The 14,172-nt window shown below is 37.4% G+C and overlaps 1 protein-coding gene across 4 annotated transcripts in view; it reads right to left on the bottom strand.

Annotated features, from left to right (window-relative positions):
• Positions 1-358: 358 nt before the first annotated feature.
• TNPO3 (transportin 3) overlaps positions 359-14,172 on the bottom strand; it is a 70,680-nt gene continuing 56,866 nt past the window's right edge. For all 4 annotated transcript variants that reach the window (XM_039860938.1, XM_039860940.1, XM_039860941.1 and 1 more), the window contains exons 19-23: positions 13,607-13,763; positions 12,301-12,468; positions 9,178-9,290; positions 3,045-3,134; positions 359-1,491 (exon numbers count right to left, since the gene is read on the bottom strand). In XM_039860938.1, the coding sequence (XP_039716872.1) occupies positions 3,074-3,134; positions 9,178-9,290; positions 12,301-12,468; positions 13,607-13,763 (499 nt within the window). In that variant the 3' untranslated portion in view covers positions 359-1,491; positions 3,045-3,073. The remainder of the gene's footprint in view (positions 1,492-3,044; positions 3,135-9,177; positions 9,291-12,300; positions 12,469-13,606; positions 13,764-14,172) is intronic.

Here is a 14,172-nt window from a genome sequence, read left to right as displayed (position 1 = left end):
ATCTACTCGGTGGCCACCGTGGAAAGAATACACCGTATTGCTGTTTAACATGCTGTAGAGATCCATTCTCTTTTCTACTGAGGCTATATGAAAAGATATAATGTAACGCAAGAGTTTTGGGGAGAACTAGAAGAATAAAAGATGCAGAATGCGCCACTCCCCTGGAATACGAAGTGTCTGTGGCATGAAGGACAGGGGCCTGCCTTTTAAACTTCAAACACAGATGATGTGATCACAACTAAGACTGCTCATGGAAGTGGTCCAGTTGTACCATTTCAGAACTATGAGGCAGTGAAAGAAAATAAAACAAACATTGATTAAATTTTAAAAATTTATTTTTTTCTTTTTTCTTTTTTTCTTTTTTGTTGTTGATTTGTTCTTGAGATGGCTACAACACCAGAAAGAACAGTGCCCTCATGTTTAGTGCCTGTGCAGGGCTGCAATGCCTTTAAAACATTAAGATCTGCTTTGGGCTTCCCTTTCCCGCCTCATCCCCATAAAGTCAAATAATTTCCACATTTTTTAGTAAAATACACTTAGCCCTGTAAACACTTTTTTCCATATTCCCACCCTCTTTTTTTTTTCACGTCTGTGGGTGAAATATTAACTAAAAAAAAAATCTTAAAAAAGTTAAAACTTAGAATATACATTTATATCCCACTCAACCCAGTTTTGGCTCTTTTCTCCAAGGCTGACAACAACCCAATGTGGATTGGAAGTGGATCAGAGACTGGAGAGGGTGGTCAGAGTTGGGACATACATGAATTTTGGCCCTGGCAGGTCTCACTATCACTGATGTGACCATGATATAGAACAGAACAGGCTCTGTACTTACTCCTCCCTGTTCGAACAACTCTAAAGGTGGTAAGAAACGCCTGGGGAGGATGGGGGAAATTTCTATCCACTTTGTTAAAAGAGGAGGGGAAACAGGAAAGAAGGGAGGATGAGGATGAGAGAGAGGGCAAAACAATAAAGAACCGTAAGATGATCCTGACCCTTATCTTCCATTGCAGCTATTTATCTCATCTGAATTCCCATTTTCCCTAAGTATCTGTTTTTCTTGTTTCACAGAAAGGTTGTACTTTAATTTTTCTGTGTGCACACACGTGTCAGCATGTGTGTGTGTGGGTATGTGTATGTATGTGTGTGTGTCATTTGCTACCAGGCGAATGTTTCAGTTCTGGTTTAAGTTTAGTTTTCCTTTTTTATTTCCTTAAAATTACTTTTCCTTTTAGAAACAAGCTCACCAGGAAACCAGCTCCCCTCCCACCACGCTGGACAGGCCCGCAGCCATCTTTTTAAAAACCGTGCTGATTTTCCCTCACACCCCCAAACAGGAACTCCTCAGGATAGCCTCGGAAGGCTGGAGTCTCTCCCTGTCTGGTGGGCGCCCTGGTGGCGGTGAAGGCCCCTCTGCCACAATGGAGGTTTCTGATTGTGGGACACAGTCTGGTTTGTTTTCTTCCTGTCTTCTAATTTAAAAAGACATTCCTGACAAAAGAGAAAAGATAGTCAATACTTGTGGTCCAGGAGACAATAAGCATTTTATAAAGTCAAGGCAGAAGTTTCTATACTTGCTCAGGTACCTTATTCTGGTCTCTGCCATAAGAAGTCAGTAAAAAAAAGAAATTCAAGTTTTACTTGTGATTTGAAGGGAGCTACTGCTTTAGTGAAATACTATCTGCAGTGCTTTTCCAATCCTGAGGGTCCTGTGGAAATTCAGAATGATATGTGGGGGTAAAGGTGAGCCAGTAGTTCCATGCTACCCACTCTAAACCAACCAGAAAATCTCCACTTCGGTCTATTTAAATATTAGAGTTTCACAAATAAAAGTTTAAAAAACAATGATTTAGACTCTCTGGAAAGAGTACTACTGTAAAGTGCTAAAGAGAGTGGTTAAAAATGAGGACTCTGGCACCAGAATGTCTACATATGAATTGTGGCTCTATCAATTACCGACTGTGACATCAAGCAAATTGTTTAACGTCTTAGAAGCGCAATTTCCTCATTTGTAAAATGGGAATAATAACAGTAACTAACCCAGGGAACTGGGTGAGGGTTATCTTAGTTAAAACACATACATCATTTATAGTAGTATCTGATACACAGTAAGGGCTCCATGAATATTTGCTATGAACATTCACTGTTCACCCAACGTGTATCAATGTTAGCTTTTATAGACACTGTAAAACCTGAGGATCCAAAAGGCTATCACTACTCATTAAAGAACCAAAACATAGAAATAATTTCTGGTGTGGTGAGGCACTGCTGAACAGCACTTTCACCTACTAATGCATTTAATCACAGAAATTACCAGAGTCCTATACATGCATCGAGAATTGCCTCCTGACTGAACAAATTCTGCTTAAAATGTCAGAGGGTAGGCTTAGAGGAAAGTTACCTTTCTTCTCTCAGTCAAGAAAATGGAACCCAAGTCCCTCTACCCAGTCCTTTCTTTCCTTAGCTCAGCTTCTTGCTTTGCTTCAGAAATCAGGCGATAGGAAGCATATGGAGAAAACTGATGATCATGAGCTAGACAGAGATGTCAGCTCCTTTCCTATACCTCCTGCCTGAGTCAAAACCTGGCATTTCAGTGTTCAAATTAGAATAAGCATCTTTGCTCATTAAATCTGAAAGGTCAGTTTTAGATGAGTCATGCCATGTACCACGGTCAACTTTAGGTCAGCACTGTTAAAAAAAATACTTGTTTGTTAACCATACACACTTACCGCCCTAGAAGTGTCTGTAAGGTAAAGAGAGGAGAATTTTTTTTTTTTTTTTTTTGAGATATTCCACAACAGTAACTTTCTTATACAAGTGAAAAGAGCATCCAAAAGAAGCTGACAATTATCTGGCTGCCATAGCTCAAGAAAATCAGGACCCTGCATCTCTCAGTTGTACAGCAGGATTAAATTGTCAGGTCCTTCCCTGACTCTAGCTATAGTACTAGTCCTAGTACTATGATGGGCATTAAAACGTATGCCCACCCCCAACCCAAGCACTCCTGGCAGCCAGGGGAAAGCTGGGAACGACATACCACTCACCTGGGTGACAGGCACAGTGCAGGAGTGAGCTATCGAAACAACCTGGTGAAGTCTCGCAAGGCCCAGCAAACTTGTTTACATTCCTCAGCACTAGAAAAGAAAAGGGAGGTTGGTCCCTGACTGATGAGAAAGATATAATACGCTGAAAAACAACAACAACATTGACTCTGCTTCCAATTTTTCTATAATTCAAGAGTAAATATTAACTATTAGATATGAGAATAATTATAAGCCAGCCGTATGGTCCTTAAAAAATGGGCTTATAGAAAAATTGCCTAGGTTTGAATCTTGGCTCCACTGTGTCCTTGGGCAAGTTACCAATCTGCCTCAGTTCCCTCATCTACTATCCATCTCATAATGTTTTGAGAATTTAATCAGTTCATATATGTAAAATGCTTAGGATAATAGAGCAGTGAACAAAATAGTATTCAACAAATGTAGGCTGCTGCTACACCACCACCACTACCACTTGGTTAAAATCTTTGACATAAAAACAAGTAAGGCAGAAACACCAAAGTAAAAAAAGCAAGCATATTCACCTAAGGCTGATTATTTTAATTCTACGAGCTGAGCTAACTTAGGTACCCTGGTTTCCTCATTCTCTTCCAAAGGCAGATTTTGTTTACAAAGCCCAGTCCAGCAACTAAGTCTCTATCAGTCATCGATTTTCTAGTTGAACAGGCTGCTCAGGGTTTCCTCCTGTGGGAGGAGGAGGTAGAGGAGAGAGGAAAGGGTTAAGGCCTGTAGAAAGGGAGGAGGAGGAATCAGAACTTGGTTCTCAGGCAAGCACTGAGATGCCTAGGCAGAATAAATAGCCCAATATTCATCTGACCCGGTTTCTTCCAAAGGCTTCCTTTGTCCAAACAGTGGAAAAGAAAGCTCTTCCCAATATGCTCACCCTTCTATGACCATCTGTGATTTGGAAAAACTCAGGAACTACAGCCTACAGCCTCGGTGGGATTCACTGTAAGAAAGCTCTCTCTCCTCATAATGATTAAACACCAGCGGAGGGAAATGCTAACAGTGATCCAACAGAAAAGGAGAAATGAGAGCTACCCGCTTAAGTGCCCACATCTGGATTTCCCTACCTACTATAAGGTCTGAAACATCATTAAGAACCTTGATTGAGACTCCAGGATTTGATTCAACAGAATATCCTAGACACTTTCTTTTAGTTGCTCTTCATCTGAAAAATGTCATGAAAACGAGGAAGGTCTTGAATCCTGCCATTTGCTCTTCATGAATTTAACATGCTTCAGTAAAGGCACTACATTTCTCGGTGTATTTCCAAACCAATAATGACTGTTAAGGACATAGTCAGGGTGAGTGAGCCCTTATCATTCATGCTCCCAATGTCATGGAGGAGGAAGACATGGAACCCGAGGGAAGCCACTGTGTGGTGTGTTTTAAGGGACGAGGACAGTAGGATACAGTTAACCTTAGGACAGGGCTGGAGAATCAAGATTCTTTTTCTCTCCTAATGCCTTGCATGTTTTAAATTCTATCCTTCAACCAGAGATCGTGGTTTAATCTGGAAGGGAAATGATAACTCCAGCCTTAGCTTCTTTTGTGACACATGAGAAAAAGTATTAAAACCAAATGCAAGTGCAGGAGAACTAGATGAAATGAGGGACAGGCCACAGTATCCCAAAATCAGCTCAGCTTCTGTTCCCAATCCTGTCAGCAACTGCTTTAGTGTCAAGAGCTTCAGCCAAATGTTGAACTTAAATGTCCTTGGTGATTAAGCCCAAAGAAGTGAATAAAAACAAAACAAAACAAAACACAAAACTCCTAAAATCTAGAAGTATTTTCCGCTTTCTGCTTTAATCCTTTTTCTATCTCTATTTATTTAAGGCTGACACTATATTTCTAGGCTCTATTTTCTGGCCTCTAGTTTCTATTTTCTGGCCTCTAGTCTCATAATTCCAATCCATTCCAGAGAAATGGAAAATGATGGCATGATTTCTTCTAGTCATAATTAGTGGTGTCTGGAAAGCAAAAATAGTATTTCAGAATGAAAAATCCCAGCTTTCTTTAAGTTTACCAATTAAAAACACTAAGGAATTAATTACCAGCATCATCTGAAAACAGGCTTGGACTTGCTGAAATGAAACTGAACCAGTTCACCCTCCCTGCTAGGATGGCAAACAAAGCAGCATGTTGAGGCAGGAGTTATAGGACCTTAAAACCAAAAGGGAGACTGAGTCATGCATGGAGCAGAAGGTTCAAGGGCAACACACATACTAAAGAGAGAGAATTTTTAAGGGGAGGTGAGCAACCTCAAACCCTTTCTCTAGCACCTAACATTACCTCTTACTTCTGTTCATTTCCCACCATTATAGCACAGCTTACTGTAAGGAGCTGCAAAACTTGTTTAGCAATGAAAGATCAAGTAGGCCAGGTTGGTAGTGCACCTTATTTTCCCGTATCACAGCACAAAGATCACTGATATTTTTGTTCGAAGCACTGCATTATCTGGGTTCCTCTCCTTTGCCCCAAGATTTTACTTAACTTAGAGAATGTCCATAACTTTTATTTCAGACTTACTCTATTGTTCTGTCATGTATATTAGCCCAGATGAAGAAATATGGGCTTGGTGGAGAATGTGTGGGTGGTTGCCTTAGAGCTGGCAAGAGACAAGCTCCATCTAGTTTTGCAAGTATGACATTCTTGCAGGTTCTTTTCCAAAGACAAAGTTAACATTCACTGATTACCTACTATGTGCCAGATCTTTAGATTTCTACTTAGTAACTCAAAATAACACTCTGAGATTGGAATTACTAGCCCTATTCTACAGATGAATAAGCTGAAGTAAGTGGGAACATTCAAACTAGCATCCTTGACTCTAAGCCCAGTCCTTTGCGGGTTCTCTGCAGGCTCCCATTTGCTCTAAGGAAATCAGAGCCAATATGACCCTGCCCTCCGACTGATCAACACTAGATGGAAAAGAGCAAAAACAGAGAGGGACAACTGTTAATTTTTCCCTCCCTGAGACAACTTGTAGATGGAATACTACTTATACTGGGAGGATTCATAACATAAAGAAATAAAATAATTTTGTAAGGTCATCCCAGCCAATATATGCCTACCTAGTAGAGGGGAAATCCCCTCTTCTGGCAAAATGTGTCATGAAGGCAGGCAGTCACATGCTATTTTCCAGTCATGCATGCCACTTGATCTATGGCCAAAAGTCAATTACTTCTGGGGCATGAAATTAAGCAACTTAGTAAGCTATAAGATAGCACTCAAAAGGTTTCATATTTTAACATTAACAAAATTATTAGAAATAATCTGGGAGGTGAGAAAGTAAACCAATTTATAAAGTGACATTAAGAAATCAGTTCTGAGAAAAGAGTAGCTCTTATGCCTAAAATTTATTTTCTCTCCCTTTTAAAAACTTGGTCTGGTTTTAATTATAAAAGTATACCACATGCTCATGAAAGAAATGCAAACAGTACAGAGGCTGAGAAAAAAGGAAAGTCTCCCTCCCCTCTCATCCTGATCCTATGGTGTATCTTCCCAGAAAAGTAGCCTGTATAGATATAACATTTATGATAAAACAGCTTTTAAAAGTGCATGTTGGTCCATTTACAATAGCATCAAAAAGAATAAAATATTTAAACTACAAAACGTTGCTGCAATAAATTGAAGACACCAATAAATGGAAAGACAATGTGTGTTCATTGGCTAAAGACTCAACATTGTTAAGATGTCAATACTATCCAAAGTGATCTACAGATTCAATGCAATCCCTATTAAAAATCACAACTGATTTTTTTTTTTTGGTAGAAACAGAAAAAATCTCCTAAAATTCATATGGAATCTCAAGGGACCTTGAACAGCCAAAATAATCTTGAAAAAGAACAATGCTGAAGGTCTCACATTGCCCAATTTCAAAACTTATTACAAAGCCATAGTAACCAACATGATATGGCACTGGCAAAAAGACAGACAGACAGACAGACAGGACCAATGGAATAGAATAGAGCCCGGAAATTAAACTCTCACATACATGGTCAAATGATTTTCAATAAAGATGCCATTCAATACAGAAAATGGCAATGCTGGGAAACCTGGATAGCCACATGCAAAAGAATGAACTTGGACCCTTTACATACATTATATACAAACACTAACTCAAAATGGATCAAAGACCTAAATGTTAAGACCTAAAACTATAAAACTCTTAGGAAAAAACATGGAAAAAGTTCCATGACATTAGATGTGGTAAGGATTTCTTGGATATGACATCAAAAGCACAGGCAACAAAAGTAAAAATAGATATGGAGAAATGAGAACCCTGTGTACTATTGGCAGGAATATAAACTGGTATAGCCACTATAGAAAGCAGTATGGAGGTTCCTCAAATAATTAAACATAGAATTGCCACATAATCCAGCAATTCCACTTCTAGGTATCTATCTAAAGGAACTGAAAACAGGGTCTTAAAGAGATAAGTGTATACTCATGGTCACTGCAGCATTATTCATAATAGCCAAGACATGGAAGCAACCTGAATGTCTATGAATGGATAAATACAATGTAGTATACACATACAATGAAATATTATGTAGCCTTAAAAAGGAAGGAAATTAACATATGCTACAACACAGATGAACCTTGAGGACATTATGCTAAGTGAGCCAAAAAAGAACAAATAAATACTGTATGATTTCACTTATATGAATTACCTAGAGTAGTCAAATTTAAAAAAACAGAAAGCAGAATGATGGTTGCCAGGGGCAGGCGGGAGTAGGGAATGGGAAGTTATTGTTTAATGGGTATATACATTCGGTTTTGCAAGATGAAAAATTCTGGAGATTCACAACAATGTGAATTGTACTTAACACTATTGGATGGCACACTTAAAAACGGTTAAGATGATAAATTTTGTATTTTATCAAAATTAAAAACACTTTAAGTGTCACTTTTGCCCTTTATAATATATCTTATGTTTTTCTGTATTGTGCATTTTTTACTTCTTTTTTAGTGTCACTTACTAGTATAGACATACTGTTAATTATTTAACTATCCTCTTTTGATGGGCAATCAGAATATTTCCAGGTTTTTTTTTTTTCACTATTACCAACTGCATTGCAACACTCATCCTTGGACCTATAAATCATTCAAATGGTAAGAATATAAGCCATTGCTTAAAATTTAGTCCAAATTTTTAAGACTCTATAGATAGAAAAAGGAATATCAGGCAAGGTAACACAAAGTTACAAAATCCAATTTAAACTGCTGTCATTAATATTATCAAAGTTCATAATCTTTGATTTAGTGATTTTGAGGAAAACAGTAGAAAGAAGGAAAAGGCTACACTTTCTATATTATCAGTAATACTGAAAAAATGAAACAAACGAATAAACAAACCGAAATAAAAAGCAAATGCCTATTAATAGAGGCACACTGTAAGGAAATCAAGCAGCACCTATATAAAATAATAATTAGGAAGACTTATATAGCTATTATTTAAAATGTTTATTATGTTCACAGTAAAAAAAAAAAACACTATGTACACTTAACATTTTAATGGGGCTGTAAGCAAGTGGTTCATGGGCCTAATGCATCCCAGGGAGGTGCTTTGTTTAGTCTGCATGAAATGTGAATTTGAGTATCTTTATGCATGGTGAAATTCTCCAATTTACTGCACTCTATATCACTCTATAATGTTTTACAACCAATGCTTCGCCTATTTAGGCACCGGTATTCTTGACCTCTGAATATGGATGAGAACTGAGAAGGACTTCAAAAAGGAAAAGACCGATCTCCTACAGGGTAATGGGCTGTCCAGTGCGTCTTTCTTTTGGAAGAAATAATACTTCCTCTTACTCATTAAGATCTTATACCAATTAATACATATGTACAATAAAAATTATAAGCACATATACGGCACTGTGGTGTTTTCCCCAAGATTGGTTTCCAATGCTAATTTGTGCGAGTCAAGGCTACATGGACAGTAAAATGTGAACATACAAAAGGCACACAAGAAACATACTCCTGGGCAGATCTATAACTAAGATGGTATAAGAAACAAAGATATATTGTTTCTACACACCCCAGCGGCTGTTCATTCTTTAAAAAACAAAACAAAACAAAACAAAAAAAACCCCACACCAGCATCACTTACCTAGTGACTTGTTTGTGGAAATCCGTTAATTGTTTATGTGTCACTGTGACAGCTCCAACAGTTGTCTCCTTTGGCAAACCTTTCAAGGAATTCTCTAACCATCGACAAAAGGTCTGTACCGAGAAGAGGGATGAGAGTTTTAAAAGGAGGCAAGAATTACTCAACTGGGACTCTACAGGTAGCAATAAAACCCCACAAGTTTTCCTTAGTAGTATTAGTTCCCCCAGACCTGGAACCAAAGATAGGGATTAATAAAAGTACTATTTTTAGACTTTCCAACCCTATGGGGGTTGGAATAATTTATAAAGGCGTGCCTAGACTTCCCTTCAAAGGGGCAGCAGGCATCATTTCAGAGAGAGCCCTTCTATCTTGGAAGGGAAGTCTCTTCCGGATGATGCTATTGTTCTGTACCTGTCATTAAACTTATATAATATTCTAAAATTAAACAGCAGCCAGAAAACTCTTGAGTGTAAAGATCAAAGGCAATCCAAAACAAAGGTCAGTTACTAGAAAGAGCAGAAAGTTGAGTATGTAAACATGTCACAAAGTATGTATGTAATATAAATCCAGAATCTTAAGGCTTTTAAGGTCATCTCTCTTGGAAGTCATATTGGTAAGATCATTTGTGATAATCGACCATTCGTCAGGTTAGAAAATTTGTGTTGCTCACTCTTGTTGCTATTTAAAAGAATTTATTTATATCCAAGTATAGTCTCTTTATACCTTTCATATGCACAAAAATTGCTTGTCCTTACCCCCTGCCCCATTACTTCCTTCCTCTTCAAACTAAAAATCAAAATTCTAGAGAATTCTTCTGGGTTCTTATTTTTAGCTAAATTGTTCTTTGAGTCAGCTCTAATTTTTCTTTACGCCTTTCTTAAGTAGGAAGTATAGTTTGCTCATAATTTTTGGCTTACTGTTTTTATATTACATATTTTCCCATTATGTTGATTTATGATCATAATAGACCAGAGCAAAAGTAAATATTCCACTATAAATGCTTTTTAAAAGCACTGCATAATTCTCCAAATGCTGCCCCCAAAGAAGACAACAACTCAGACAAAAACAAGCAGGTATAAAAGATTCAGGAAGAATCCCTAATTGACAAAGTTTTAGCATCCAAAAATCGCCCATGACTTAAACTATAGTATCCCCCCAAACAAAAACAATAGGAAACTAAAAAGCAAAAAACTAATTAGCTAGCATATAATGGGCCTTATCATCCTCCAGTAAAGGAATCTGAGAAATTTGGTTGAAAACAGTGAATAAATTTGTTACAGATGGGTATACAACAAAGAAAGGAAGGAACAGAATAAAGGGCTTTAATTTTAATAGTTCACTCAAGTGAAGAGACAAAGCTGGTATGTTATCTTCTACTGAAAAATTTGTGAACTTTGAAAATGGTGTAATTAAGAAAGTGCTCAAGAATGTAAATTTTCTTTAGACTTAAATCCTTAATTACAATTTCAATTGGTTTAGGGTATAGACAACCCAAATTTATGTGAGTTCCTTTAGAAAAACTCAGTCGTAGTTGATTTTATAGAAAACAATCACTTTAAATTACTTGTTAAGTCGTAGGTACATAGTAAACTCTTAAGTTAAGAACACATGGCTACCTGGTTTCTATTCCTGCCCAAACTTGCTATTTTCATTTTCTTGTTCATTAGCACATAACTGTATGTTTACAAATCTAGAATGTTTATTAAAATTAAATTTATGAAAGTCTTTTGTTACCTGGGAACCAAATATATTTCTAAAAAAGTTAAAAAGTATAGAAATTTTATTTTTCATGTCAAGGACTTTGGAGCTTGAACTTGTTGGTCTCTGGGGCTTGCAGAGGAATTTCAGGAAAACACAAAAATATTACTGTATCATACTGAAATAGAATATATGTATTGAACAACTAGCAATGGAAACTATTGGTACTATTCATTCCTGAAGTACTTGAACTTATATGGAAGATCTGCAGAGCTATTTGATAAAACCAAAGTAATACAGGAGCCTCAGAGTTTGATGTGTAAGAATTAAATTTCACGTGGCCGTTCCTAAAGTATAAACCCAAAGAAAATGTTAGAAACCTATTAAAGTGTCCTTACATGTGACTGTTTTTGTCTGATGAGCCAAAGATCAAGTAAAGCATATGCCGACTAAGTCAATACACAACCAGTCACAACCGCATTTTGGAGATGAACACACAAATCCAAGACTAGGCAGAACTTCCCGCTCAGTCATATCAGAGTCCAGCAGTAGAAGTGCACTCCATTTTGTGAAACTGCTGAAATTGAGGCTAAGAACTGCCATCAAAGATATAAAGTAGGAGACACTAACCATTAGGATATAAATGGACTTAAAAATTGTAAGTTACTTATGAATCTGGACTTTTCTGTTCCAGAAGACAGCTCACTTTAACTAGGTCCAACTGTGTACTTTTCTGAACTGCTTTATATTAATATTAAAAATAACAAATCTGATTTTAAAAATAATTTATAGGCTATGGTATACTTTACCACTATGTTCAAAACTTTCATGTAGTACACATAACCTGATTTATGATCACGTGGCCCAGCACTGAAACTACTTGGAGATTATTGGATAGCCTAAAAAAATTTCCATGCTCAGGTGATAAAGAACCAGAAGAACCTGGTTCAAGAATTGAAACAAGAAGCAAATAAATCTAAAGGGGAAACAAATCCAAGTACATATTGAGAGCTAGTTTTATACCTATATGCCTCCAAATGCTCTGGCTAGGGAACCATACAGTGCTATCTAAGGAGCCTGAAGTGAACACTTCCTGAATAACCTGTTAATACTATATAACTGATAACATGGGCATGTCTCACAAGTGAACAAATTTCTCACTGGCCAGCCGCACAGCTAATTTCCATGCTTAGTATTCATTTCTGGTAATAAATACACCCCATGACAGTGATACAAATACACTTTGGAGAACCCAATGATAAATTACTGCCCTTCTAAAGGCCCCTTCATCTAACAATTAAACCTAGCAATATGCCTAAATTAGGTTCTACAACATACAACAGGGCTAGTTTCAAAGTTATTGTTGGCGTCAATGAATCAAAATTGAGGACTAGGAGAATGGATTCCTTACGAAAAGAACCTTACCGGTCTGTCAACTTGCATGATTTCCCACAGCACTTCGGCCACATCTGGTAGCGTATAGGGGGGGAGACAAAAGCAGCATGTGTGGAGCAGCTGGCTTACAAGCTGCTGTCCAAGCTGGTTCATCACCTGTCCAATCAGTTCTTTCCGTAACTCAAAGTCTTCTTCATGCTGTAAGAAAATAGGAGCCCTGGGTGAGTTTTAATTTTAACTTTCCAAAGACCAAGTACTCTTTCTCCTTTAGTCTTGCAATATCTCTTTCCTGGTTAAGAAAGTATATTATACAACATCTGGATTCACAAAATCCACTAAATGTCTTGTCATTAGGAAAAAAATGTTAAGAGTTTAGTATCAAGGAAATGGGCATGAGTTTCAGCTGAGATGACCTTAACTCTTAAATTTTTCATGCATAGAAGGCAGAAGACAAACAGTGGTTAAAGATGAAGGGTAGCAATTTCCTTAATCATTTCTTTCTGTGAAAAAGTAACAAAGTAACCCTTTTTCCTTTTTAAAAACCAACTGAAATAAGAATCAAAGACTTGTATCAGGTATCAAATACATCTTATTTTTTTCCTTTTTATAGTCTTTGAATACACATATTTCTAACATCTTGAAAAAAATAATTTTACTTTTTTATTCTAGCTATTTTTATTTCTCTCCTTTTATTGCCAAACTTCTTAATAATAATTAAGCCTAGTCACATACTTGCTTACTTGTTCACTGTTCTCCCTCACCTTCAATTTTACTCCATATCTACCCAAATCTACCTTTGAAAACTTCGTGAACCACTTTAGCACTCCAGCCAAACAGGTCTCTTAATTGTCTACTAACACACTTAGTGCTATCCTGACTTTCTCTGCTCATGATTTATACTCAGACTATCTTTCCCACTCCAGTCCATCCAAATTCTACATATAGTTTATGGTGCCACTGAGGGCCCTCCTCTGCCACAAAGTTATCTCAACCCACATCTTTGCAAAGAGCTTTTTCCCTCTCTGATCTCATAGCAATCATGACTTATCGACTCATCTGACAATCAAATACTGCCTTCTTGTTGTCTTTATCCCTTCAACTAGACAACAAATGGCTTGGTAACAGAGATAATTTTAGATTGTTTTATACAACTTACTGCATTTAGTATAGGTTGTCTTAAATCTAATAGTTGATGTTTTTGTTAGTGAACGATCCACTATACTACATGCCAACCAATGCAGATCAAATAAGGAGACAGATATCCCTAAGGAAAAGAAGAAGAAATATGAGAAGATAGTGAGCTGAAAAGAAGAAAAGGCACAATGTTTATACTCACATCATTGGCTACCCCTGTATGGATGAGGTCTCGAAGGAACCGCATGACGCTACAATTGGCATCCCGGTGGTCAAGGGTAGTAGAAGCAATGGCCCACTGTAAGATAGGGATGACCACCTGGCTCCTCAGCAAGGTAACAGGGCTACGTTGAATAAACCTGGTGTGGAAAAACAGGCTAGGTATAAATGACAGTTATAAAAGTAGCCAGGGTAAAAGGCAAAACTATGGAGACAGTAAAAAGATCCATGGTTGCTACGGTTTAGGGGTGTTGGGGAGGAAGGGATGAATAGGTGGAGCACAAGGGAATTTTAGGGTAGTAAAACTATTCTGTATACTATAATGGTGGATACATGTAATTATACATTTGTCCAAACCCACAGAAGGTACAACACCAAGAGTAAACACTAATGTAAACCACAGACTTTGGGTGATAATGATGTGTCCATGTAGGTTCATCAATTCTAACAAATAAACCACTCCAGTGGGGGATGCTGATAGTAAGGAAGGACTGGGGTGGTAGAAGCAGGAGATATATGGAAACTCTATACTTTCTACTCAGTTTTCCA

The sequence above is a fragment of the Pteropus medius genome, unplaced genomic scaffold (genome assembly GCF_902729225.1).
Source record: "Pteropus medius unplaced genomic scaffold, Ma_sr-lr_union100, whole genome shotgun sequence".
NCBI lineage: Eukaryota > Metazoa > Chordata > Mammalia > Chiroptera > Pteropodidae > Pteropus > Pteropus medius.
Note: the sequence above shows the minus strand (reverse complement) of the source record. Positions and strands in the feature narration are given on the sequence as shown.